This window comes from Calliopsis andreniformis, chromosome 7 (genome assembly GCF_051401765.1).
Source record: "Calliopsis andreniformis isolate RMS-2024a chromosome 7, iyCalAndr_principal, whole genome shotgun sequence".
Classification (NCBI taxonomy): domain Eukaryota; kingdom Metazoa; phylum Arthropoda; class Insecta; order Hymenoptera; family Andrenidae; genus Calliopsis; species Calliopsis andreniformis.
Window position 1 is genome coordinate 7538956 of NC_135068.1, and position 26731 is coordinate 7565686.

At 39.1% G+C, this 26731-nt stretch overlaps 3 protein-coding genes across 4 annotated transcripts; all 3 read left to right on the forward strand.

Moving 5' to 3' along the window:
* Positions 1–1461: 1461 nt before the first annotated feature.
* LOC143181738 (transcription factor E2F2) lies at positions 1462–12178 on the forward strand. The gene is made up of 8 exons (XM_076382297.1): positions 1462–1591; positions 5563–5660; positions 5725–5882; positions 6040–6181; positions 6257–6470; positions 6542–6815; positions 6900–7260; positions 8880–12178. The coding sequence occupies exons 2-8, from the start codon at positions 5582–5584 to the stop codon at positions 9002–9004; spliced, it is 1353 nt and encodes a 450-aa protein (XP_076238412.1). The 5' UTR covers positions 1462–1591; positions 5563–5581; the 3' UTR covers positions 9005–12178.
* A 1211-nt stretch (positions 12179–13389) lies between these two features.
* On the forward strand, positions 13390–15402 carry Mrg15 (mortality factor 4-like). The gene is made up of 6 exons (XM_076382084.1): positions 13390–13590; positions 13724–13841; positions 13917–14225; positions 14306–14518; positions 14596–14765; positions 14850–15402. The coding sequence occupies exons 1-6, from the start codon at positions 13563–13565 to the stop codon at positions 15020–15022; spliced, it is 1011 nt and encodes a 336-aa protein (XP_076238199.1). The 5' UTR covers positions 13390–13562; the 3' UTR covers positions 15023–15402.
* Positions 15403–16972: 1570 nt separating this feature from the next.
* Positions 16973–25483, forward strand: LOC143181978 (serine/threonine-protein phosphatase PP1-beta catalytic subunit). 2 transcript variants are annotated; one of them, XM_076382734.1, is made up of 6 exons: positions 16973–17024; positions 17510–17581; positions 21989–22476; positions 24025–24123; positions 24201–24440; positions 24514–25483. In XM_076382734.1, exons 1-6 carry the CDS (start codon positions 16973–16975, stop codon positions 24619–24621), a joined length of 1059 nt encoding a protein of 352 aa, XP_076238849.1. In that variant the 3' UTR covers positions 24622–25483. The 2 variants fall into 2 exon arrangements, with proteins under 2 accessions (XP_076238849.1, XP_076238850.1); XM_076382735.1 differs by lacking the exon at positions 17510–17581.
* Positions 25484–26731: the final 1248 nt, after the last annotated feature.

Below are 26731 nucleotides of genomic sequence, written 5' to 3' on the forward strand. Positions count from 1 at the left end.
CAAAGGGCAACCTCTAAAATACCGTATCGAGTTGTCAATGACAAATAATCGAGCCATATCGCGAGCGTGTCCCGTGAAAGTCGCGGCATAGGGATTTTCTCACCTACATGTCCCGGTGAGCTTGCGTGGCAGTTTCGCCCGAGAACGAGAGTGAGTTTTGGCGCGGGTGCACGGTAAAATCAGCTGAAAAGATCGACCGATGGATCTTGCCTTTTTCTCGTGTGTTTACCGTCGTGACACGCGACATCAAGCCGATGCAACGTCGACCGACGAAGACACCTCGAGGAACGTCTAACCCTACCATCATCGGGCATCACCTTTAGCGTGAGATCTCGAGGGCCATTATTCTACCGATCGATCTTAAAAAACGATCGAAAGGGTGGCTTAAATTAAGGCCCAGTTGGGAAAGAAAGGTATCCCAGGTGTCTAGGAACATTTCGGATAGTCGTGCAAGGCTGGTGGTTACGGAGCAAAGCGAGTGACGGTTTTGGCGCGCGTACTCGACTCTCGCGTGCGACCGGCAGATGGCCGGTACGCCGGTACGTTATAGGCGCGCGTCCACGAACGCACCGACACATGACAGCCGCCTAAGCACGCACTACCACCGAGACAGGGACGCGTTCAGGAACGAGCCTGATGCAGTGGTGTTCGTGAAGGAGGGCCACTAACACAGAGGACACCCGTGTCGGGACGCACGGACACGGTGTGCCACTACTACCGGCACAGGCGGGTCTATCTGCCTCGCAGCCCGAGCCAGTTGCCAGCGCGCCAGCCGGAGCCCCGTCCATCCATCGAATCGCCCAGCTCACGAGCCGGCCTCGTGTGCGCGCGCGACACTCCGGACAGAAAAGGTTTCTCGTTTTCCTCGCCGGCCGATCATGCCGAGGCGGGGCTTATCGTGAACTTTAGAACCTCCACATTCCTCGGGACCTGAAAGACACGGCGATCGTCACGGCTCTCAGCCGGCCCTCACGATTATTTCGGGGGCCCCCAGCCTGCTGCCTGGTCGTCGTTCCTATTTACCCGAGAGTATCGTCCCTGCAGAAAATGGACACGCTGCAGTCGAGAGACTGAGGAATATATAGGAAAACGGAGAGGGAAAGGGACGGAGCGAGCGAGAGCGAGAGAGAGAAATAAAAGCCACGCAACGCTTACTACGACCTACGGGGACGACACACCACGGGGCTTACGTGCTAAGCCTGAGGAGGAAGGACAGAGGGGAAGTAAAAACACGCGCGAGCGCGAGGGAATAGTCGTATGTAACGGAGTGCGTGTACGACACATCCACGGGGAATAGAAGGGATATTTCGTGGCAAGGTTCGCCTCGGGAGGCCGAGCTAGATCTCGACGTCCCAGGCACCTTCGCCTCGTCCTGTCATCGACAGGCCACGGCGGGCACCGCGTCTAGAAGCATCGACGACGACCTACGACCCACGACGGCGACGTTTGCCATCGGGGAGGCAAGGATATGCCGTCGCCGCTGTGACACGCGCCGCGCTGTGCGCTGCTGGCTGAACCTCCCGGAAGAGAGCGTGGCCCAACATCTCGAAATACTGTGCCGCGGTGTCTCCGCCGCACGCTCGAGAGCCAAGTAAGTGGAATAAACACGCGGCGAACGTTCCCTCGTACCGTGCGTTTCTTCCCGAGTAAAATACTCTTGCCGCCTTGATAGGTGTCCCTGTGTCGTTTCGAAACACGCATGCACGTTACACACGGCCGCGCGCACACGGACACACACGCGCAGATGGGTCCCCGTTTTTCGAGCGCCCTCGGCGTGGTGTGCGTGCGACCGTGCTCCGCGGAACGGTTGGTGTATTCCCTCTCGCAATCGTGGAAAATGATATGGTTATTGGAGCGTATTAGGCGAACAGGACCGTTAACTTCGATGAGAGCTCATCCTCCCGCGATCAATCGGGAAAGCAGAGGTTCTAGGGTCCCTCGTGACCGTGCCGGTAGCACGCCTAACTAGGGACACTCAGTCCCGGCTTGGCTCTTTAAACGGCTCCACGTATCGCGTGCGAACGCTACGCATCGCTTCTATGTGTGGGGGGACTGGTAGGCGCGCGTGTGTGCGTGCGCGCTCGCGTAATCGCCTTCCCTCGTTCGTCCGCCCGCTCGCTGGCGAGCTCGCGAGCTCGCGAGCTCTCCTATGCATGGCCGCTTCGAGTGTGTAGCGTGAGGATTTCGCGAGTACGCAACGCCCCTTATCTTCTCGGCCGTTCAGTCGTGGATGAGCCTTAACGCGCGTTACGTTTGAGGAGAGACACGAATGAGGCGAGATGAGCCTAGGGTGAATAACAGCTGATCGCGGTTACGTATATACACGCGTGAAGCCAGGCTGACGATCGCGCGTTTTCCACCTCGCTATGATAAAAGGAGCAGGGGACAAGTTGGGTCGCCGATAGACGACCTGTGCGGTTTTCACGGAGCGGAGGAGCGGAAAAAAGGGGACAACGAGGTTCGTCGTTAACATCTGGGGCCTGAAGCCGCGTGCACACGAGGCCATGTCTCGCGGAGCTTCTACGGAAGCTTCCACGCCGCTTCCTGCTCTGGGCTCACACTTTTCGGATTTCGTGTGAATTGTGAGGATTCCATCGAAATTCGAGTTTTGGATGTGTGGATGGTTAAATGGTGTCGGTGGACGAGTCGTGCTTTAAGGTTTTAAAGGGCACAAGGCTCCGCCAATCGATGGCCACGCTCTCGCGTCCAATGCCGTCGACGCCAGTTACACTAGACTGGGTTTTATCTTTCAGATAACGTCCCACCAATCAATGCCTCCGCGGCGTGCATTGCTCCCAACCTTCGAATGCGCTCCGCCCGTGCTATTGGCCTCTCGCGATCCCCTTGCGAGCACGCCGGCCAGTGTGTACCCGGCCGAACACGCGAAACCGAGGCGGCCAAGCAGCTCGACCGGGAGAAATTCGCTTCTAAAACTGCTTACGACGCTGCCGTGACACAACGATCCTGCGTGCCTCTTTAAACCACACCCGGAACGCTGCCTCGTGTTCACGAGACGCTTGCTCTTTTTTTCGAAAATTCTCGCTCGGCCGCACCGTGGGTCCGCTCAGGCGCGTAACGAGTTCCTTTGGAAACGGGGCCCTTAGGATCGCGTATATATAGTTTCTGCTCCCCTTTCTTTTTTTCGCGGACACTTTGGCTTCCGTTCGCTGCTTTCGAAGTGAGAAACGGGTAGCGATGTTAGAGAACTGAAATCAAAATTGGGTAGCTTGAGGAAATTGGGAAATTAGGGAATGGAGTACCAGGGACGTTTTGGGGAAACAGGATAGTGGAATTCTGGTCTGAATTTGAATTATATGGAATTATAAAGTTGCTGTTAATTGTAGGTTTATGTGAGGGAGGTTTGTAATGTGATTGTGTTGCAAGTCTTTGGGTTCCTTGATTAGGTGGTATGGGTGAGGTCCTGAAATTTTTGAAGATTTAAATTTAAGATTGTTAAGATTTTGTTATATTAGAAACTGATCACTAAATCGCAAATATTCAAGCAATTTTATAGTTTGGTAAATACGACTCGAGAAATGAAGCCTAAATAGAAATTTTCTTCATACTCCAAAAGTAATATTCATTTGGAGCTAACTGTCTTTGTCAGTTATTCAATATAAGGAACTTAATTTGTAAATTTTCAAAAATCGAATAGCTGAAACTTAAAAACAAAGAAGAGAGGTTAATACTATAAAAAACAGTACTCTCATTACAATTAATGATTTTTTACTTATAACATTACATTACTTTTTAAAAACTTACTATATTCTACTTCTGTTTCTCTCTTTCAGCGCTTAATACATTTGCATCGAAACGTATCGTATAATCATTGCCCCGCAATTTCTGCCAGATGTTCGTTTCTCGCGATATTGTCACCTTGCGCTCGCCACTTCCGTTCCCGTATTCCACAGACCGATTAGTTTAGTTTCCCAACAATGTTTTCAGCGTTCCACTTTATTTCGCTATTTCATTACATTCGTGCAACATCATTTCCTCTTTGCAGCATTCCCCGCCATTTACAAAACAGAAAAACCACGCCAAAACGCTCCTCCCATTCGAAGTACAAAAAACCATCAGAAAATTAAGCCCAGAAACCAAATATACCGTTCAAAGAACGTTATTTACATTCCAATTATAATGACAGATATTTCTCCCTCAATTTATGCATCTATTGTTTTCTTCTATCGTGTTCTCCTTTCGCCTCTCATTTCGATATTAGAATTTGTCTCCCCTCCCCCCGACAAACGCGACGTTCTTCGGAATACGAGTTCTATTATTAGGGTCCAACGATGTTATTTGATTCGAGAACAAAAAGGTTCTTCCCAATGCTGTCCATTCCTTTTGATATGCATCGAAAAAGTCGGCTCTCCTTAAAAGCGCCATCGAGGACGCACGAAATTCACCGCTGAATGAAACAGCTTTGGGAAAAGGGGCCGAGAACGATGGAATCGATAGAAATTTTCCTCTGATCCGCGCGCCGCGTTGCTCATATTTTTTTCTTATAAATGCCACTTTTCACGAGGCATATCGTCGGCAAGGTTAGCAAGGTATTCGTTAAAAGCGCTGCATTTTAACCTCGCTGATCAATCTCACCTCGTCGCGCTCGAAATTTCATTGAATGAGCGATGCTTCTGGTGACACGTCCGCGATAGTAAACACTTTTTTGTAACGGTTGAGGCGAAAATGAAAAATACTTATCCGTCGACGCACGCTGTACGCTTGCATTAACCTTCTTGGAACGATGCTGGAACAGCACGTTTTCTCTGCGGGTCTCGGGTCTTCGTGAAACGGAAGCAGGAAGAAATTTTTGTTAACACATTGATGCAACAGGCGTTGTTTTTATGAGCGTTCGATGTATAATAATAATAAGAGAGAAGTTAACGTTGAATATATGTAGTTGTTTATTTGCGTAAAGGTCGAATTCTGGGGAATTAAATTTTCGGGAAAAACTATCTTTCAAGCTGCTTTTTAATAAAGTATTGTTTCTGGTTGTTCCATGTGTTGTATGTATGTACTTTTAGAGCAGTTATACATGGTTTTCATTATATTGCTTGGAAATGTATATTATGTTGTTTTTTATGATAATAAATCTTGTATTAACTCTAGTTACTTTGATCTGCATTTGTGTATATTAGAAATATAGATATTCAAGTGCAAGGGTATTCATTTTTAAGCAGGAGTTCATTTGAGTCCTTATTTTTCAAATTTATTAAAAACACGCGGTTTTTATTTAAATAATACAAATTATAATTGCCTTCTAATCTTGTACTATGAGAGCATATTTTTTAAAAGAGTTTCATACATGTGAAAAATATAGGAAAAAGCTGTAGACCATTGTATTGGAGCTTTAATATAATTTTTCTTTCAGTTATTGGTATTATTTGAAATCTTTCATGCAAGGTTTAATAATATTCAGTATTCATGATTGAAAATGTCTGCAAGAAGCAGTTTTCTGAATTTTAGGAGCTCACTTCATCGTTATTGATCACTCTGTGTTCTATGTTATCCAAGGCTGTTGCTTTGTATTTTAATTAACGTATATATTTTTTATGACTGTTGTAGATTCTAATAAACCACAAAAATGCCTCGAGTAAGGAGACAAGTGGTCTTGGAAGATCCTGCCAGGCCAGTTACACCAGACATGGCAGAGACCAAATTAAGTATGTGTTTTGCACTCCTCTTTTAATTTGTTTAAATATTTATGTGCATCAATATTATTTACAGTAAAAACAGAATTTTTGGATGATTGCTCTTTGGACGAAGTGCAAGCACAAAAAATAGCAGAGGAAACGCCAAGTCCTCACCTCCAAGACCATCAATATGGACAAACACCTTGTTATCAAGTAACAAGGAAACCCACACAACCACCGCCAAGAACTGAAGTAAGTGTAACAATGTGATATTTCCTTCCAAGTTGAAGAACGTTTTGCCTAAGACCAACATGAACTCTAATTTCATTTCACAATTTTAACAAGCTTGATTACTACCAAGAATCTACAAAGATGATTTTTATTCAAATCCCTTTGAAATATTTTATAGCAAATATCAGTTCAGGCAGTAAAACGAAGACTGAATTTGGAAATGGGAACAACAGGTCCCAGCCAATCTGCCTTTAAGGCTCCTAGAGGTAAACGTAGGAGATCTGGATCAAGTTCTATAAGTGGTCACACCCCTACTAAAAGTAAATTTCATTGATTTTCTCTTCGAATCCCCTCCATATTGAACTCTGTGGGGACCAATATTATATTCGTTACAGGTAAAACGGTAGAAAGAACGCGGTACGATACGTCGCTGAGCTTACTAACAAAAAAGTTCATACATTTAGTAGAAAGCAGTCAAGATGGTGTTGTAGATTTGAATGTAGCTTCTGAGAAGTTGGAAGTGCAGAAACGTCGTATATATGACATCACGAACGTGTTAGAAGGGATAGGAATTTTGGAGAAGAAAAGTAAAAACAATATTCAATGGAAGTACGTTCCCCAAATACTCCACGTCGAAGAGACTAATCTTTCTATCGATTATCAAACGTCGTATTCTGCAGGGGCGGTCAGTTACCAAACGAAAGGAACGATGTCGCCGATCTTAGGAGAGAAGTAGCGGACCTAGAAGCCAAGGAAAACACCTTGGACCGGTTAATTCACGGCGCAGACAAGAACCTTAGGGAGCTTTGCGCAGACAGACAATACGCTTATGTAACGTATCACGATTTACGTTCTGTCCCAATGTACAAAGACCAGGCTATAATGGCAGTGAAAGCTCCGCCAGAAGCCACTCTCCATGTTCCGCAGCCTATTAATAATCTTGGTCAACAAAAGGTAATCATCACTTAGCGTGCAAAAGCGATTTCGCCTAAATTAGGATCGTCCACATAACGCTCGATTGCAACATCGTCTTTGCAGCTTCAAATGCATATGAGGTCGTCCCACGGAGAAATAGAGGTGTTCCTCTGTCCCGATGATCCTGCAGTCAAAACGTCTCCCAATCCAGGGTACACGACGACGCAACCTGTGCCTTCGTCAAAAGAATCAGATATTCCCTGTCTGCCTCCTGAACTGCTGGCCAATGAGGGGAGCGGGGTTCGGGTCGAACCAGTACCTTCTGTCGAAAGTTCGTTGAATACTCGTTTGTGTACTCCGGTTATATCCGCAGTTACCAGTTTAGCGGGCATGAGGGACGCGCTTTTATGCGAATCCGACGATTATGGACCAATGGGTGGTGGCAAATTCCAGCTTCAAACAGAGGATCAAATTAGCACTCCAGGTAGGATCGCGTATATTTTTTAAATTACGATGCACTAAAAGTCGGCCCTCTTACGTTTTTTCTTTTTTATTCAAATTGTGAATACTTATGGAAAGGCGATTAGTAGATAGAAAAGAATTAATGCAATGTTGATTTTAACGTTTTTATCGTATCAATGGAATTTTTATTTTTTTATTTTGCGAAATTTCGTAGAAAATGTTATACGCTATTTTTTCTTTTTTATTAACATTGTGAATACTTATGAAAAGGCGAATAGTAGATAGAAAGGAATTGATGCAATGTTGATTTTAATATATTTATCGTACGAATGGAATTTTTATTTTTTTATTTTGCGAAATTTCGTAGAAAATGTTATATACTGTTTTTCATTGCATGTACGCTTTTATATACATGTTGCTATATTTTGTTGCTAATGCTAGGCATAAAGTAGGGATTACAATAAGGTGAAAACAACTTTCAAGTAGTGATATTTAATATTTAAATTTTTGTAGTTGTAATTTCGGGAAATAATTATTTTGTTGTTTTCACCTTCTTGTTTTTTAATTTACTATTCTAATCCTTTGAAAAATCGTTGCTTTAATAACACTCTTCTTTATTTTTAATTATTCGAAATGCGATTAATTTTTTTCTTGCTTCTTTTGTATGCAGTTTCTTCTTTTTCCGCTGTTATTATAACTTTCTCTGTTAACATGGCTGTATTTTTATATTCTTTCCTTCTTTTCTTTGTGTTTTAATAAATGCTTTTTATACTGCAATCGTCTCTGTACTTTTGAGATGTTTAACAACAAAACGAAGTACGTTTCTTTCTCACATAACCAAACAAGAGATTCGACAGTTTTAAATTCACAAATCAAAATTTACAATTCTTGGCGTATTCGAAAGAAACGTATAATTGCATGTGAAGAATAAATTCTACTATTTCTGACGAAGAAATGGTGTCTTTAAAAGAAAACTGGCAAGAGTTAATCGTCACTCGTCTCTTAAATTAACTCAAGTTACCTTCCTCTCGTTGTCCTCTGCCTTTTCAACAATGGATGATAGCCGTACCCTGATGGAGCTCTGGCTGTGACTTGTGTGTTAATGAAAATATAATCACATCACAGGCAGAGTTCTAGTTAGGTAACGGTTTCAAACGACAAAACTCCTATCGCGCGAAGGTATGTTTATGGACCAAATAATTATTGGCTTATCTGTATTTTAATGGAAGTATGCTTATTGTCACATGCTCTTGTAGGCTGTGCAAAAATTGCTCTTAGTGCTTTTCACATCAAATAACTTAGGATTATATATTATACTTCTACTGCTGAATTATCATCTTAGAGGGTTTAAGGAATAATAAATAAAAATCACAACACAAATTTTCCAAGGTAGAGAATTCTCGTAACTAACATATGAAAACATTTGACATTTATAAATTTAATTTTACGAGATTTAATATGTGTCTCTTCGGGTATACAATAAATTGAATTTTTTTTTGGAATTTGAAATATTATTTAAAAATTTTTTAGTATTGATCGATCTATATCTTAAATACAGTACAAAGAGTAAGTGGAAGGATCATGAAGGTGTTTTGACGACATTGAACAAGCCCACCATTTTCTCTCTCTCTTTTGTTACAGATCTAAGTATCCTCGATTTTGGGGAACACCTGCTGTCCTTGGAACCACCTCTCTCCGAAAACGACTATTCGTTCTCGTTAGGCACGGAGGAAGGGCTTTCAGATCTCTTTGATTTTAAATTCTAGAAATAGATCACCATTACTATTGTCGTCGAAGCATCGTTGTCCCTTTGGGCTGTCACTCTGAGTTCGCTTTCCTAGTATTTGAACAGGAACGGAGATTAAATTTGTTCTGTTAATTAGGTTCGATTAACAGATACGCTTTCGCGTGATGGCAATTTTTCGTTAAAACACACGTCGCTCGTTCTGGACGAGAATACGTGGGCATCGTGTACAGTGATCCTCCCGGGTCTGTTGTTCATTTTAGGATAGCAGAAGTATTCATATCGATATTGTACGATATAATTTAATCGATCTTACATTTCTTGTAATGTACAATCTGCAACAATCGGGCGATTAATTTGCTTGTTAAAATCTATTCGAGGTTCCGCGAATGTAAATACGGAGTTATAGATAGGACCTTTATGATTCGAGAAGACAGATTCGCGTGTATCAACGTAAAAACGAGTACCGAATAGTATTTTGCCGAGGGTATGGAAATTATGTCGAGGGGTGATTTTTAACGCGATTCAAAGATGTTTTCGTAAGTCCAGGTCGCTGTATCATGTCGGTCGCTTTCCGAAATTCGACCTCTGCGATAAAGAGGGGTAGAAGAAGGCGGTGAAATAGAGAGAAAAGGGTGTACCGCGAAGCAGAGGGGGGAAGACATATCACACGAAACTGTTGACGCGGTACATCGACTTGATGCGGTCTCTGACCGATTAAGTTTCAGCAAAACTGCCTGGCGTAGTGTGAGCCATTTTTCTGTGCAATCTGTAATAAAAAAAAAGAATATTGTAAATGAAGTATGAGTAGGAGAGGGAGAGCGAGGGAGAGAGAGACTGGATTCGCGTCGAACGACAAAACCACTAACGTTTTTTTTCCTGCGATTATTGGATTGTAAAATTATTTAGGACTGATAACGCGCGCGAAATCATTCATCAAACGAAGTCCCTCCTAGTGTAATATCTCTATATCGACGTGATGATTAAAACGAAAATGGAAAAAAAGTGGAATAAGAGAACGTCCTCGTTCCGGCCGGTTGTCTTCTCTTACCACTCGGACTGAATTGTTTATTTTTTTTTTCTTTTTTTTTTTTCTAAATCGTATTTAAGCCAGGAGACTGCCGTCCGGAAGGATGCATCGAGAAAAACTTCATCGGGATGCATAGTAGCTTATCAATGAATCGTTTGTAAAGAAATAATAATAATAATAGTAATAATAATAATATAATAATGATTATGATAACGGCAGGGAGGCATAGTTTTTATTCTATATACTTTTGTAATTGGTCGAGTTCTCCGATAGCGAATATATATCGTGTGCGGTTCGATGCGCGGACCTGTAATTAAAAATTAAGTCTCTCTTAACGCGGACGAGGAAATGATTTTTTCGGCAAAAGGAAATTATTGTCATCCTCTGTAACACTGATTCCATTGCGTGTATACCGATCTGGCTACACCGTCGTGTCGATTAAGCTCCTTCGATGATGCCTTCGAGCACGGGGGCGAACTGAAGCGTACAAGAAGAGATGGAGGGAGAAGGAAGCAAAAATCTTAGGCTGTATCGTCGCATGTAAACGCATATTTAATTCAAGTGGTAACGACAGACGTCTAAGATTCGTTCTTCAGAACACAGGTTACTATTCTGGACCTGATCTCTAAGGGCTTTTTCAAAGGGGAATTCCACGCCAGTGCAACTTAACCTCTGTCGCGCGAGAACAGTTCCACGGGGAAAGAGAAACGTATTAGCCGATCCGAACTTGCGTTAAGCACTCAGATTATTGTTCAATGTTCCTTGAAGAGCTCGAGGCTGCACTGGGGGAGAATTGCCCGAACTGGAAGACTCTTAAAGGATGTACCCTAACGTACAACTTTAGTGTACGTCCAAAGCCATAGTGCCTACACAATAATGATCACAACCCTTCTGTAACTTGTAAATAATACAAATATATATATACATATATATACAAATATATATATGTATACAAATAAGGACGTGACGACCCCGAAGGAAAAGGAAAGAGAAGATAGAACCAGAGATGCTGCAGACACCTCATTACACGGTTATCGCAATACAGGCAAAAAAGAATTATCGATTAGTTAGTTTTTAATTATTATTAACATTATTATCGAAGCATTACACGAAAGAATGTTAGTTTATAACTTCACTTATTATGTATGTATGTATATGTAATAAGTACACCGTACGTTTTATAGTCAAACGAATGTTGCGCGGAATAATGGACTTACTTAAGTTGCTCCTGTACAAACAGACTTAGGAGACTAACTACTTTTTTTTGTTTTTAATTAACAGTGCACAGCGACATGGACGAAGTCGACGAGCATGCACTTTCCTCAAATTGAACATTCGTATATTCGTCACACATATATTTATTTAAGCAAATATTTACTCTAGAGCGAAACAGAACAGAAAAGCTATCGATGACAGTTCTCCAAGCGCCGTCAACGTTCCTTACGTTCACTCGTGACGGATCTCAATGTGACTACGATTATTCTGCACAACATTCGACACAATACCTATCTGCGACGGAGAGGATTGTAATTAGTTTCGTTTTTCGTTTTTCAATTACTGGTGGCGTCGCGCTTTTTTCATATGCATCGTGCAACGAGAGGCGAAGCAGAGGGCGAAAGGGAGAGAGAGAGAAGTGTCGGAGTGTATGTTTGCGAGCGAGTGATCATGAAAATGAATGATATTAATGATACGAATGTGTTTAGGTCGGCCATTATGGTCCCGGCTGCACCAGTGAGAAGTTACAATATTTTCTACCTGAATATTTGCGGGGATCTTGCGGAGTCTGAGCATTGGCAGTAATGTAAATTGATGATAGCTCGCGGCGTATATTCTACCACTATTACACAAGTACACACACAGAGGATGCATGAAGAAGAGTAGCAAAATCGACGCCATCTGCAATTTTCAGACTTCGCGAGGTCTTTTTATAGTAACTTATAATGATGGCAGTCCATCGTTTCATTTTTAACCCGATATTCGTGAACCTCCACCCGCTTCTGGCAGTCTGTCGAATAGAACGCTTTTCGTATTTTACACGAGGAGTCGTACCATTTCATTTTTTTCTTTTGTTCAACGGGACTTTTATAAACTTCACTTAACCGCGAGCAAGAACGCAACAGATGAAACATCGAAAGAACAGAGAAATAAATTATTTCGAACCAAGCAGATGATAATTAGTGATCATTTGAATAAACGAAGACGAAAAATAATATGACATAAGGTGCATCGATATTCCTACAAATTCATCATTAGTTTCAGCGCATACGATTTTCTACAAGTGCATACACGTGTTGTCTGTATATTTGAGAGACTGTTCCAGAGCTCATGATAAAAGGGAAATCGATTCTGAGAAAAGGAAGGGTTGAGCTATGTATGAACCAGTACGACGAACGAGAGAATTTTGTCACATTTTGATCGTCACGATCTGCCGAGAGTGCATCGTCAAGAAAAAAAGGGATGAAGAGAAGGTTACAAAATATAATCTTGTGTAACGTCATAGGGAGACGTTGATGTTCTTTAATCCTCCATAACCTTTTGCTACGAATAAAAACTGGTAAATTACATTTATTTCGTTAACTTTCATAGAAAACTGTATCAATGACATTTTTATTTCATATTTGTAGAAGTTTCACACTCTAAAAGTATCTAAATCAAAATAAGTAAACTTCTTTATACTTAAGAAAAAAATTAAAACTTAGAACTTTATTTTATAGATTAGAATCATATATAGTTCGTTGTAAGATAGTAAATATTGTAAATTTTTATTTTTTGAAGGGATTATTACATTTGTTCCTGCAAAGAGATCTTATCAAATTCATAATAACTTGCTGTACGCGCCAAATTCATATTCGGCCTGTACCTAGTGAAATGCGCATGCGCGAACTATTCTATATATACGCGCTGCGACTGACCGTTACAGTCATTCGCGCGCTGACATTCGGAGGGGGATGTTGTTTCGTACTTGTACATTTTGTCCTTTTATTTAGGCTATTCTTGTAAATAAACATAGATTTTAAATACAAATTACATACAACTGTACTGCTACTGTTTATTTTAATAAATTTCTTGTTATAAATTCAAACAAATTATAAATTAGTACACATAACACATTTTTCACTGCAGATTTTATTTCAAGAAGGATACACCAATGCCTACATTCTTTTAATAATCAGTTATAATAATTATATATGTGTATAATTTATATAAATTGTATTACCTCATGTTTCCAGATTAAAAATTTCAAAATAACTTTCAAATCAAATCTTCGTTTCTCCCAATCCAAGTTAGGTAATCGTGTAGGAGTAAAATCTCTAGTTTCTAGATTATGTTACTAGTGTAGTAATTAGAATTGCGTATCAGCCTTTACGTATAAAACATGCAAGGCAGAGATAAGAGACGCCGCTTTTAAAGTTACGCTTTAAGTTGATCGGTGGAAATCACTTATTTTCCATTGGCGCGAATTATCGAGTATTTTCCTAAATTTAAGCGATATTCAAAACTGACGAGCCAAAAGTCAACAATCGAAATAAACAATTCAAAGGAGGCTACCATGCCACCGAAGTGTAAATTTCAAGAGGGTATGTATTTACTTCGTATTTATTTTTTCACTAAACGTGTATAAAAAATATCAAAGTTCGTTAAATAAATGTTGATAATCGATTATTATCTACTTTTTCTTATTCTATTTCTAATTTTACTCGTAATTTGCAGGAGAGAAGGTCCTATGCTTCCATGGACCACTAATTTATGAAGCAAAATGTCTAAAGTCCTCCATTACTAAAGAAAAACAGATCAAATATTTCATTCACTATGCTGGCTGGAACAAAAAGTGAGTACTCCGTTTGTATCAATTGTATCAATTGCTTGGAATATGGGGATCCAAAAATTAATCCGTTGTGGATAGTTGGGATGAGTGGGTCCCAGAAAGCAGGGTTCTTAAGTACAATGAGGCAAATGTGCAGAGACAAAGGGAGGTTCAAAGAGCACATTCCAACCAACAATCTGCACAGAAAACAAAGAAGGGCAGTGCATCTTCTAAAACTCAAGGCCGTAGAAGTGAGGGTGGACGTGAAAAAGATACTGATAGCAGAGCTAGCACTCCTGTTGCCACAGTTGAGAAAAGTGTCAGTCGGTTTAGCAAAGGCACTAGTAGCACCAGTACGCCATCTTCTTCTCATGACTCTACTTCAGAAGCCCCACGTAAAAAGCGCAGGTTTGTTTCTCTAACAGAAATTGTAAGGAAACATATATTACATAGAACATAAGGTATAATATAATTTATATTTATTACAGTCGCTTAGAACCAAGTGGAGAAACCGAAGAATATCTCACGAAAGTAGAAATTAAAATTAAGATACCAGAAGAATTAAAATTTGTACTAATAGATGAATCAGAAGTTATATTAAAGCATCATAAGCTACCTGCTCTGCCTGTGAAGAACACAGTTGACAAAATTTTAGACGATTATGTAGAATCCAAATCGTTAGGAAAAAATGACTCTGTCAGGTATTTATCAAAAATCATCACTAACTGTAAGTTCCTTTGATATTTTTTACGTTAATTTTTGGTATAATGATTTCTAGGGAAAGCACATTAGAAATAACTAAAGGCATTCGTGAATACTTCAATATATCTCTAGGTCTGCAACTATTATACAAATGGGAACGTCCACAGTTTATTCAAATTATGAATGACAATCCTGAAACACTACCTAGTCAATTATATGGAGCATTTCATTTACTGAGGCTATTTGGTATGATTTTTTATTGAGATTGTAACAATACAATGTTTATGTAAATTTACGACAAATATTACGCTAAAGCTAAATCATTCTCAGTGAGACTTGGTGGAATGCTGTCATACACTACATTGGACGAAAGAAGTATACAGTTGTTACTGTCACATTTTCACGATTTTTTGCAATACTTGCAGAAAAATAATACCGAACTTTTTAATCTCCAACAAGACTATGCCGATTCACCGCCAGATTACCATAGAAAATACGCTTAAGGTAGTAAAAACAAATTGATATTTTTAAGTACAGAATTCAATATTCTAACACGCGGCAGCTGTAATGTCTGTTCCAACACATGTACATTGATTAATTTGATTAATTTGTTACGAGAAGTTATTGTACAAATTTAAGACATCTGCGGTTTATATGTTATATGATCAAATCGGAATTGTGACTTCAATATCTTTACAGTTTAGATGTACAGAAAAATAAGTACGAGAATATGAATTATAGTATGAACTTTAGACAATAGAATCAAGGATATCTTTTATTTATTGTACATAAAATGTATTAGTTATATTATCTAATTACAATTTTATACGTTTTGAAGGTTCTCAACAAAGCAACTGTTGTTTCTCATTATTATATTTCTGTTTTCTTTATCAATTAGCATTGACAAGTTTTCAAAAACCTTTTGTAGTAATAAATCTCATTGCTCAATATACTACTTGGATCATAAATTATAGAAACTCTATAATCTAGACCCGCTGACTATTATCCTATATAATAGGAGAATGCATATACAGAGTGATCAGTTTACCTGGAAACGCTCTAATAAGAGTTGGCAGCACTTGTAATGCTAACAGCAGTTACAATAAATGCTGCCAACACTCGGAAGGTTTTTAGATAAATTGATCACCCTGTATATCGCCACTAGATAGCGCGCTAAAATTCAAGCATTGATAAAATATAGAATAGATTTATCATTTAATATATTTTTGTGTCACACTCCATTATCGATTCAGTCTAAAACAAGATTACAACGCGACATGGAAGGAATTGAAATTAAATTTTTGCGAAGATATTTGAAATCTGAATCAAAATTTCAAAAAATACATTACGGAATTTTTTCCTATTAATGAGTTTTCATAGAAAAAGCGACTTATATTTGTTCCTATAAGTTTCAGAAATATTTTACTCAAGCTCAAAAATATTTTCAGGGAATTTCGTCGTAGGAATTACTGATATTTGATTTCCGCGCCATTGCGTTCTTAGGGAAATCACATATTCTCCACAATTCTTACTGGATTTTGCAGAACAATTGTTTGAATATGCAGCAGCAATTTATATACCATTTGAAATGCAAATATCTTCAGCGTGTTAATTCAAAGAGCCTATTTTCTGCAACGCATTGATAACGAGTGCACCGTCTTAATCTATTGCACGTTAAAGTAGGAAGCCTTAAAGTTGATCGTTACTATTTACTTAAAGCAACGTTTTTATTTAATATTAACTCTGTCTTAAGTATACTCTTCAGGCACAATATGTGCCTATTTTATTTTAGACCTTGAATTAGGTGATCAATGCAGGTTACACATTAAATGCCTATAGGTGTTAGAGAATATATCAATAGTTGAGACTATAGCATTTTCACACAGAACGCCTGTAAGGTAGAGTGCTTGTCTTACTCAACAAGTAAAGTCTGTCTTTACATATTTAAAACCAAGAGAACCAAAAAACTGTATAGGATATAAAGCATAATTTCGATCATCCACAATTTCTGTTATTTAAGATCGTGCATATTGGATATATTAAGAGTACAGTAAAACATCAGTTACGAACAGTGGACAAATAATAGTTTGTCGAAGATAATAAAATTAGCTATCGGAAAAGATTCTTAATGTTTCAATCTTGTGGCATTTCGGATAATCGAGGTCCAACTGCACAAGATATAATCCATAGATAAGCGAAACTGATAAGACAAACTATCGTAAATATCGCAAATATTTTCGCTCGAGATCGAAGCGAATTTAAACCGACTTGTCAGACTTTTTTTTCTGTATTTACACAGGACCGACAGTCGATAACAGTCCACACATCTTATCAATCGACGTGATACGTGCCTATACGTATTTCCACACATATGTGTGCGTGCAGTTAAATGCGTACACAAACGTATCATCCGGTCCGCAAACATCGGGTCAGTCAGTCAGTGGCAAGAAAAAATGGCGGATGTCGAGTTAAACGTCGACAGTCTTATACAAAGACTACTGGAAGGTACGTGGTAAAAAAGGGCAGGCCCGGTGCAACGAAAGTGCAAAGTTGTTCCCGTGGAAATAACCTACGATTTGGTGTACAGTTCACCGAAAGTTTTTCCAAAATGTCTAAAGGAAGTTCGCTCGACGCGTAGTCGTCGCGCGTACATCGATAGTATATGCGTTTCTTTTTCGGCCGAAAGAAGATTAATTTGTGCGCGATCTACTTTCCGCGATCCTGATGTCTGTGTCTCAGAAATGTCCGTTTTCCTCGATTTTCGCATCGGTTTCGATCGAAGTCGGTGCGTAGATTTCGGGAAAAAACGAACGAGAAAAAAAAAATAAGTATCGATCTTCCAAGTATATTGCGGTCCTCGTAAATTCTTAGATGCGAGTCGATTTCGTACTTTTATCTTCCCACTTCTCCTTATTTTCTCACAAGGCAAAACTGTTTCTTTTTGTTTGTTCTCTTTCTCATGCTACGTGTCGGAACTGTGCGCGGTAAAGTATACCACACGCAGAAAGACCAGGTTCAGAAGAAAGCCAAGCTAAAAGATATTTTCTCGTCGGATTTTGTCGGTACGCAATAAAGGAAAACCAACCCCCACGTAGTAATTTTACGTTCTCTAGTTGCGTCTTTTACCTGCCTCAGAATCGTGCGTCAAGCTCGCCGTTTGCTTATGGTTTACATTTTACGACGAACGTAGAAGCTAGATTATAGCATTGTCGCACCCGCAACTTCGAACTTCTCCCAAGAAATCTTCATTCTCAGACGATCTTGTGCCAAAGATGTCCCCTTAGAATCTCTGATGTGCACTACAGTGTTCAAAAGAAACTAGTAGAAACACTGTGAGTTCTTGAATGGAAGCTACACAGTGTTGGATGATAGATTTGGAGCTTTATCAAAGCTTTTCGGACTGTATTTATACCATTCGATTTGTGAACTAATTTCCTTGAAATAATGGGACATACTTATGTAAAGGATACAACTTATGATCCAGTTTGCACGTGAACCACTGCTTGAATGCAAGTTAGATTGCATGCTCGATATGGTATTTGTCAGTGTTGGTATATGAGTTCCTTTATTGGGTTGTGTCATATGAAATTACTGTTTCTGTGGAACAGTTGTTCGTGTTAGGTATACATCTTCTGAGCAAAAATGTGGGTCTGTCTCTATTAGCTGATGAGGGAGGCTCTTGAATCACCTTTGCTGCAATTTGTTTTGGAGCTGAATGGAAGGAATGAATTATAGTTTTGGCTGACCATAGAGTCCCTGGATCCTTTATCAACACACATTGCAAACTAGACCACAAGAAAACTACCAGAAATGTGTAACTTTCTATTCATCCAAATTGCTTTCAAGGGATAAAGTCTTCCATAAGAGCAATCAGAAACTGTAAAAGACATGATAGTCCAGTGAAGGAAAGAATAGAATCAGATTCAAGTGTTTCAAAGGATTAAAACCTTCCATACTCTAAAGGTGATGATATCAGCCTCCCAAAAGAATAGGAGGCCAAAACTTCTGCGGAAACTCAGTAGTGCCAATAGTACTTATTCCTGCAAAATAGACAAAACTGTTGGAGTATACAATTCCAGTTTTGGCCCACAAAATGGCAATTTCATGTGGTATAACTTAATACAAGGAATCTGTGTTTATGCTTCTTTTTCACTTCTCCTCAACAAACAAGAAAAATCTCCTATGAGAATAATATTATATTCTCTTGAGAAAGACCTTACAGCACAATTTAAATGTTCTTTTGCAAGTATTTGTCCACTTAAGTGTGTACATTCTGGTATTCGTTTCCCTGAGTGTTTTCAGTTTATGGATGTAAATTATTACACAGTTGACTTTGCTAAACTGTTCACTATGAATGTTCTGTTCACTTTATGACTTTACAAAGAAACATTAAGTGTTTTAGTCATCTTTATCTCTAACAATATTTCATGCATATCATTCGTCTTGGAGTACAGAATACACAATAGAGAGAACATTTTCTACTTTTTAACTTAACACTTAAACAACCGCGGATTATTTCCCATATCTTCGTTCTAAGATCTGTGATTTCCAGAGATAAGAAATAAAAACGAGAAATATCGGGAACGACTAGTCTGCAGAAATATGTAAAGTTGAAGGTTCTGTACAATGGTAATTATTAAGTAAAATATGAGGGTTTTCTTAGGTCATGTGAAGCAACATTTCAATTTTATTTTCGTACAGTTCTTATTACTAAAAGTTCCAAAATGGCGGAGTGATACACTGTTACCTACAATTAAGTATGATAGGATTTTGTCATATGGTAGCCAGCAGGTCTTCGAAACTATTTATCCAATTAACCTCAGATTTAGTAACTTCATTACTAGTTTCAAAAAAGAAAAAAAAAAACATTACAAAATTCTTCCTTCGTTGATACAAATACGTTACTACTTGAAAGTCCCTAGAAATAATAGGTAAGGTCAAAAAATGTCCTCTCTATATATTTTCTACTCTAAGTCCTAAGTCATTCATTATTTAACTGGAAACCTCCTCCTCCAATAACACGAAACAATTACCGAAGATCTTAACATTCAACGAAAGATAATGTCTCCGATTCGGCAGTCTTCAAAATAACTCGTGTAAATATTTTTTACCAGAAGAGTATCAAATTGAGATAAGACTGTTGAAAGGAGCTGTGACACGTCGCGCGTGAAGATCAGCCTGAACCATCATCCGCGCGTCTGATCAAATATAACGATGACGACGGGGCACGATTTTTTTTATCGTTCGTCCCGTTTCCGTAAATAACCGCATTATTAATAGACGACTTGCTCCGCAAGTTTTATCGTTTTCGAATTTTACAACGTCCTCCCCGTTTTAGAGGCGCTCCGCCCCCTTAGCCTCTATAATCATGGCGCTTAGATACTTGATGTGACCTTGCTGATATGCGGTTTTCCAATAATCACCATCGGCCCAGTTTAACCGCACCGTCAATTCCTTTACCGCTATAAATAACGACTCTGATACAAGGGGTTACAAAAAGTTATCTGCACGCGAAATTTTTCCATCTCTGGTCGGCACTTTAGGCATCCAACAACTTGACCAATATAATTATCTGCCATTATTGTGCCACGGTAGCAACGGCACGTGACCGGGCTTTACCTACATCCGAGCTTCTGTTTTCGAGTGCCTCCCGCGAGTTTACACTCGTGCAGGGACTATTATTCGAACTCGCACCGTCACCTAATCCCTTTGAAGCATTATAACTACAGTGTGCGACAACGTTTCGTATTCCCCGATTATTGCATCAGGGGAAAACCTATATAGCAGCTCGATGCCTCTGTAATCAAATCGCCCGCCCCATTTGATTCAATAGTTGCATCATTCGTTCGAACATTATTGCGTTGATCGAGAAACGACGTAGTCGCAACACTGTGTTCCGAAATGGTGACCAATTTTGGTTATTTAATTTTTGGTGACAATAAACTCCCCTAAATACGCTATTGTCTCTAAAAAAATGGCTTTCAGCTGTTCATGTTTTTTCAAATTTGTCTAAATTTTTACAATAAAAAGGGAAAAGATTTGTGTCAGCTTTTTTTAGCCTAGTTGTCTTGATTTTTGACCTAGAACTAATGTTTGTATGCTTTGATCAAAATTTCACCAAGAACTTGGAACTTGAATCCAATTCATTATTTCCTAAGATAACCGTTTAGGAACACTGCAACACGTTAATTTTTGGTTTTAAGAAATCCTCCTGGAATGTATAACTTGGCCACATGCGATACGTCAAGGTTGCTACACGTGAAATACCATTTTTTCACTAAAATTCGCTGATATGCATTTTTTAACACGTTCGCCGCCGAGTGATAATTTAATAATGCACTTATCGTTGTACATAAAGTTCTAATTATGTTAGTGGTGCTTATAAGTAAATAAATATCGATGTGGTTTATTTGTTGTAATCGTTTTAAGAATAACATTGCAAGTTTAAGATAACAATCATGGCGATGAATGTGTTAACACCTTCTACATTACGTGTAATAGTTAATCATTTAAGAAAACAGCATTTCGTGTGCATCAACTTTTTTAAATACAAAATTTGTCATTTGATTCGACCAAATGTACAAAAATTTGGAATATTGGAAATTGGAAGAATTTGGCTGTTCAAGGTTATGTCCCTTAAAGCACGTTTTCGGTCAAGATTCCAGCTTGATTGCTTATAACATTGAGGAAGTCTACTAGTCTAGACCCAGATTTAGGACATAGCTTTTTCAAAATTTACACGTGCAAGAGTGAGGAATTGTAAAAATTTTTCAAAATAAAGATACTCATTTATAACAAAATTATAACATTCCAAAGGAGGTATTGGAAAAGGAAGTGTATAGTCGCTGGCGCCCCCCATGGAATCAGAAAACCAAGAATATGATCAAGATCACAAAGAAAAAAATGTTACAAAATTGTCAAAATGGCGACGCTTTAACGAAAAGGAGATCCATGCTGACAATAAGACATGACTCCATTTCTTTATATACAGAGTGAAATACTAAAGAAAGGGGGTGAGAGGTCCTAAAAATTCGAGCCATTCCTTACTGCAAAAAATTCTCCAAAACTGATCGTACACCTTTAACACACTGATGCAAGAACACCGATTTCTTTAAACTTTTAGACTAGAAGTCCCCTCGAAGACATAGCGCAAACAGTAGGGAGTTTCGCTTTTCAAAAACCTCCCGCCAAGTTCATTCACCCCCCCCATGGCGGTAGTAGCGACCTCGAGCAGCCAAAATCTTGGCCCTGCCTATTCCGATGAGAACCCCGAAATACGGAAGTATGATTCGTGGAGTCCGAGTAATCGTATTACCCTGTTCCTTTGAATTGGCTCTGGGCAGTCAGCCACCTCGAATGCTCCAGCGTAGAAAATTATGCTCGACGTATCTGTGAACCGAAATCCGCCGGAGCCTCGCGGTAGTCGTCAGGTGTCGCCGACACTAAAGCTAGCGAATTTTTGGGCGCAGTCAGAGGATGCCGGCCAGGAAGGACCGTCTCGATGACGGAGGGTGAGGTGCGGGGCCTTTGCCTGAAGTCACGGGAGATTTTCCTACAGCAGCCGATCCTGCTCGAGCTGGAGGCGCCGCTGAAAATCTGCGGCGACATCCACGGCCAGTACATCGACCTGCTACGGCTGTTCGAGTACGGGGGTTTCCCGCCGGAGGCGAACTACTTGTTCCTCGGGGACTACGTAGACAGAGGCAAACAATCGCTGGAGACAATATGCCTGCTGCTCGCGTACAAGATCAAATTCCCGGAGAACTTCTTCTTGCTGCGCGGCAATCACGAGTGCGCAAGCATAAACAGGATATACGGGTTCTACGACGAGTGCAAGAGACGGTATAACATCAAACTCTGGAAGACGTTCACCGATTGCTTCAACTGTCTGCCGATCGCCGCGATCATCGATGAGAAGATATTCTGCTGTCACGGAGGGCTGAGTCCGGATCTTCAGGTGATTCGTTGTTCTGTGGGAGTTGAGAGAGTTTTCTGGGTCAAATTGATTGTATTTGTAACACTTTTCTTTTGGAAAGATTGTATTCCTCATTGTGCAAGGCGAAAAAAAAGCAATTTCTAAGGTAAATGTCCCAGTACCTGCACGCTTAAGATATCAAATGTGCTCGTAAGTAAACTACCCAAAACTGCATGTCTTGATACTTAACCCTCCGTCACAAATCTTATTTTTACTGACGCCATCTGCAAACTGAGTCCATGCATTTTCTTGTACGTTTTTATATTTTAAAAAATTTAAAAGAATTTCGAAATATTCTTTCAAGTTTCTAGGACATTATTGAATAGTTTCGTTGCTATATGTTATGTTAATTTTTTTTAAATAAGGCAGGAGAATATTAAAGAACAAACATAGTCTGGGTCATAAATATAGTCCATGTTGTAGGCGGAGGGTTAAATTATGAGGTCTCAGTAATTGAGAATTTTTATGATTTTATGACACTAGTTTTTATAATTTAATATTTTAGAATTTGAGGCCAAAATTGAATAGAACTGACGTTAGTGTTCAGGTATCGAGACATGGTTAATTAATTGGGCCATTTACCTTAATGTGAAAATAAGTGGAAAATGAAATTTACTTCCGTAGAACTCTGTTTTCGTGAAAGTAAAGCTTGAAAATTCAATAAGCATGCTTGTATTTAGGGTATTCCCTTATTAACTGTTCTCGAATGGACTGATATGGCGATCAATTAACGAGAGTGCTCCAGAATAAAGACATGTGCATGTGTACATATAGTTGCAGATGCAACTAAAGGTTAGTTTGACTTGAGCTGTCGTTAATTGATCACTGAATTGGTCCGATCGTGAACAATTAACGAGGTATTACTTAAATGGTAATCTACACTAACTTTTCAATCTTTTTCTATTGCATTTTTTGTACATTTATTGGGATTCTTTAACTTTAAAATTATTTACACTTAACATTTAATGAAGAATACATTTTTTGAAAGAGGAAGTAACTCCATAGCGTTGCGTGCGAAAGTATCGCCTTTATGATCGATACGACCTTAAAGAGCACAGTGTCACAAGTTGAAGTTACGGTTGACAAGTTTCTAACGAGCCTTTATTTTCTAACCCTTTGAAACGAACCTCGAGCATGTACATTTTCATTCTGGTATTTTTATCTTGATTTCAAAATGTAAGTTCACTGAACTTCGGCGAATCACCTTGAAACCTAATCTAACTTACATTTTCCTTGAATTTTTTAAGTGGTGAAGTCTGTTCGAAGGAAACTTAAAAAGCAGCGGTATTGATTTTTTATTTATATTCTAAGCAAAGAGGAAGAGATTAAAAGTTCGATCTACGTTTTACCTTAAAATGTCAAAAGATTCACTCCCTCGTGGAGTAGTCTATCGATTTCTTATCGCGCTGTGCATAAAGGAAGTTTTAAAATTACACATACGAAAATAATCAAGAAGAAATTCTTCAGTTCATCATAGTTTATTAGAAAAGAATATTTTTTAAACATAAGCGTTATGTTTATGCATCACAGAACATGGAACAAATCAGAAGAATCATGCGTCCGACCGATGTACCTGATACTGGTCTCCTCTGTGATTTATTGTGGTCTGATCCAGACAAGGAGGTTCAGGTACAATAATACACCATTTAATATTTAAAAAAAATATGTATTAAAAAACCGCAATACGAAACTTGTTTGCATTGTAGGGATGGGGCGAGAACGACAGAGGTGTTTCCTTCACATTCGGTCCGGACGTGGTGTCTAAATTCTTAAATCGGCACGATATGGATTTAATATGTAGAGCACACCAGGTCGTCGAAGACGGCTACGAATTCTTCGCAAAGCGTCAATTGGTCACCCTATTCTCTGCGCCAAATTATTGCGGAGAATTCGATAACGCAGGAGGAATGATGAGCGTTGATGAAACTCTGATGTGTAGTTTCCAGGTAGAATTTTACAGTGATGTGTTATTTGGCCATAATTAGGCTTGCTTGTTCTTAATTCGTATTTATTACCCAGATCTTGAAGCCCTCGGAGAAGAAAGCTAAGTACCAGTACGTAGGGATGAATACAGGTCAAGGCGCGAGACCATCTACACCACAAAGGAATCCACCCAAAAAAAAATGACAGCCTCAAACTAACTTTTTGACACCGACACCTTTAGTGAGTGTTCTTGTGTCAAGAAATTATCATCAATTTAATTGAAGTAAACTTAACATTAAACTTAACATTAAGGAAACTTAAGCTAATAGGCAGCAAAATTTCTATTAAATAATATTAAGAGCATAACATTGTAAGATACGCTCTACCACTACCAGCAGTTACATCGGGAAACGAATATCAATAACGGTCGAGATACATATACATAGCGATGTTTGATCGTCAGGAATTATTTGTGATCGTTGAAGACTAAAACGCAGTTTTCACTTCCTTCTATGATTTAAATGTAGATATTTTAAGTATATAATTATGTTGACTGATTAGTGATTAAAAAAGAAGTAATCGTGTATTCGTAGAACCTGTCCGAGTGTGCTTGTTACGGAACGATTTAAAAACCGATTCTCGATCTTTGCCAATACTTTTCATGAGTATTACTTTTCATGTTTCAGCATGAAGACGTCAAGAGAAGTGTGTAAGATTACCTCTTCCTTGATTACATCTTAATAAGATAAGTAATATAATAATTATCAGCGACACCTTTCATTAATTCGAGCGAGGATCGCTTCTGCATTTTTCTGGATATTATTCACGTGTACCTTCCAGATGCAAGCGGTCCCGTAAGCCATTAGCGTTTAAAACATTCTCTCATTTAACTATTTATTGCTTCCATGTTAAACATTCAGTGTAATTATTAGATTCACTGGATTATTTCTAATACTATTTGTAATGTTATTAATATCGCTTTGCAGTTAATTTAATTATCGTTTAACGAAGTGCTCTGCGTTGTGTACATAGATATTCTGTTGTTTCTCGTTCCATTATTTTGGTTCTTCTTTCTTTTTGTTACGTCGTATCTTGCACAGATTGAACTATTTTCGTTTCCAGTATTTGAAGATATTAACAGCACGTTCCAAGGTACATCATAGAATTGTTAGATTGTTTATTCTCCAAAAAATAAATGAAAAATCGGAGAGAAACAGAGAACCAGTATTTTTAAGACAATGTCTCCACTATGCAGATTATTATGCCTTTACTCCAACAAGGGGATTAAAGAAAAGAAAGAATTATCTAAGATATGAGATATACTTATTAAGGGGAAGAAGAATCTCAGTCAGCGAGTTCACTCTTGCGAATTATGGAATGTGTATGTATATATTAAACTGACAAGTAGAATATATATATACATTATACTAAATATACGGGATAAAATTGTTAAAAGAACCTACTCTTTTTATTAGGCAGACAACTCGGATGATTGTCATTTCTGAGGACTTACTATTTCACTTTCAGATGTTTTGTCCGTTTGCTTCTCTTAATAGAGCTTAATTCTAGGATTCCTATGTGAATCAAAGCATCTTACACAGCATTTAGTTACTCGTTAACACGTGCTTGGAATAGTATTTTAGTTTTCGCTCTTATCTCAAAGCATTTGTTTTTTAATTCTCTTAACGCTCATGTCCGCTTCAAATTCAGTCTCAAATTGCAAGCAGCCGATCACGTGATGTTCAATTAACGTGAGTCGCGCGGTTGGCTTTCTGAGTATGTCGTTTCAAAAGGGTAGCGAACGTGATAATGTTACGGAAAACAGGCGTTAAGGAGTTAAAGCCATTTTTAGGGGAAAGCAAACATTCCCAGCCTTAAGTACTGCTTATTCTTTCTGCTGAGTTGTGCAATATAAAAGTAGTTTGTAAAACTGAAAAATAATGTGCATAGAAAGTATCAGAGGTGATTCGACCACCGACGTGTATAGAAACTAAGTAATTAAGAGGATTTATCGAGAGCGTATAAGAAATACTACACTATTACAAGATAAATAAATATATAATTAGATCGCATTAATAATGCAAGAATACACTGACAAGGGACATCACCAATGTGCACAGAGAGTACCGCCTGATTGATGTCTCCTGTTAGTCCTAAAGACGAGAGAGAGCGAGAGAGAGAGAGAGAGAGAGAGAGCGAGAGCGAGCGAGAGACAGAGAGAGAGAGAGAAAGAGAGAGCGAGAGCATCAACATTCACATATTATCTGAAAGTGAAATAAGCGATTTCGATGCATCGTTAGGCGATGAAGCGAGT

Coding starts and splice junctions, on each gene's coding strand:
- LOC143181978 (XM_076382734.1), top strand. CDS start 16,973: ATGGCGGATGTCGAGTTAAACGTCGACAGTCTTATACAAAGACTACTG. Junction 17,025..17,509: donor TATACAAAGACTACTGGAAG/GTACGTGGTAAA, acceptor TGCGCGGTAAAG/TATACCACACGCAGAAAGAC. Junction 22,477..24,024: donor GGCTGAGTCCGGATCTTCAG/GTGATTCGTTGT, acceptor TATGCATCACAG/AACATGGAACAAATCAGAAG.
- LOC143181738 (XM_076382297.1), top strand. CDS start 5,582: ATGCCTCGAGTAAGGAGACAAGTGGTCTTGGAAGATCCTGCCAGGCCA. Junction 5,661..5,724: donor CATGGCAGAGACCAAATTAA/GTATGTGTTTTG, acceptor TATTATTTACAG/TAAAAACAGAATTTTTGGAT. Junction 7,261..8,879: donor GGATCAAATTAGCACTCCAG/GTAGGATCGCGT, acceptor CTTTTGTTACAG/ATCTAAGTATCCTCGATTTT.
- Mrg15 (XM_076382084.1), top strand. CDS start 13,563: ATGCCACCGAAGTGTAAATTTCAAGAGG. Junction 13,842..13,916: donor TATGCTGGCTGGAACAAAAA/GTGAGTACTCCG, acceptor CGTTGTGGATAG/TTGGGATGAGTGGGTCCCAG. Junction 14,226..14,305: donor GCCCCACGTAAAAAGCGCAG/GTTTGTTTCTCT, acceptor TATTTATTACAG/TCGCTTAGAACCAAGTGGAG.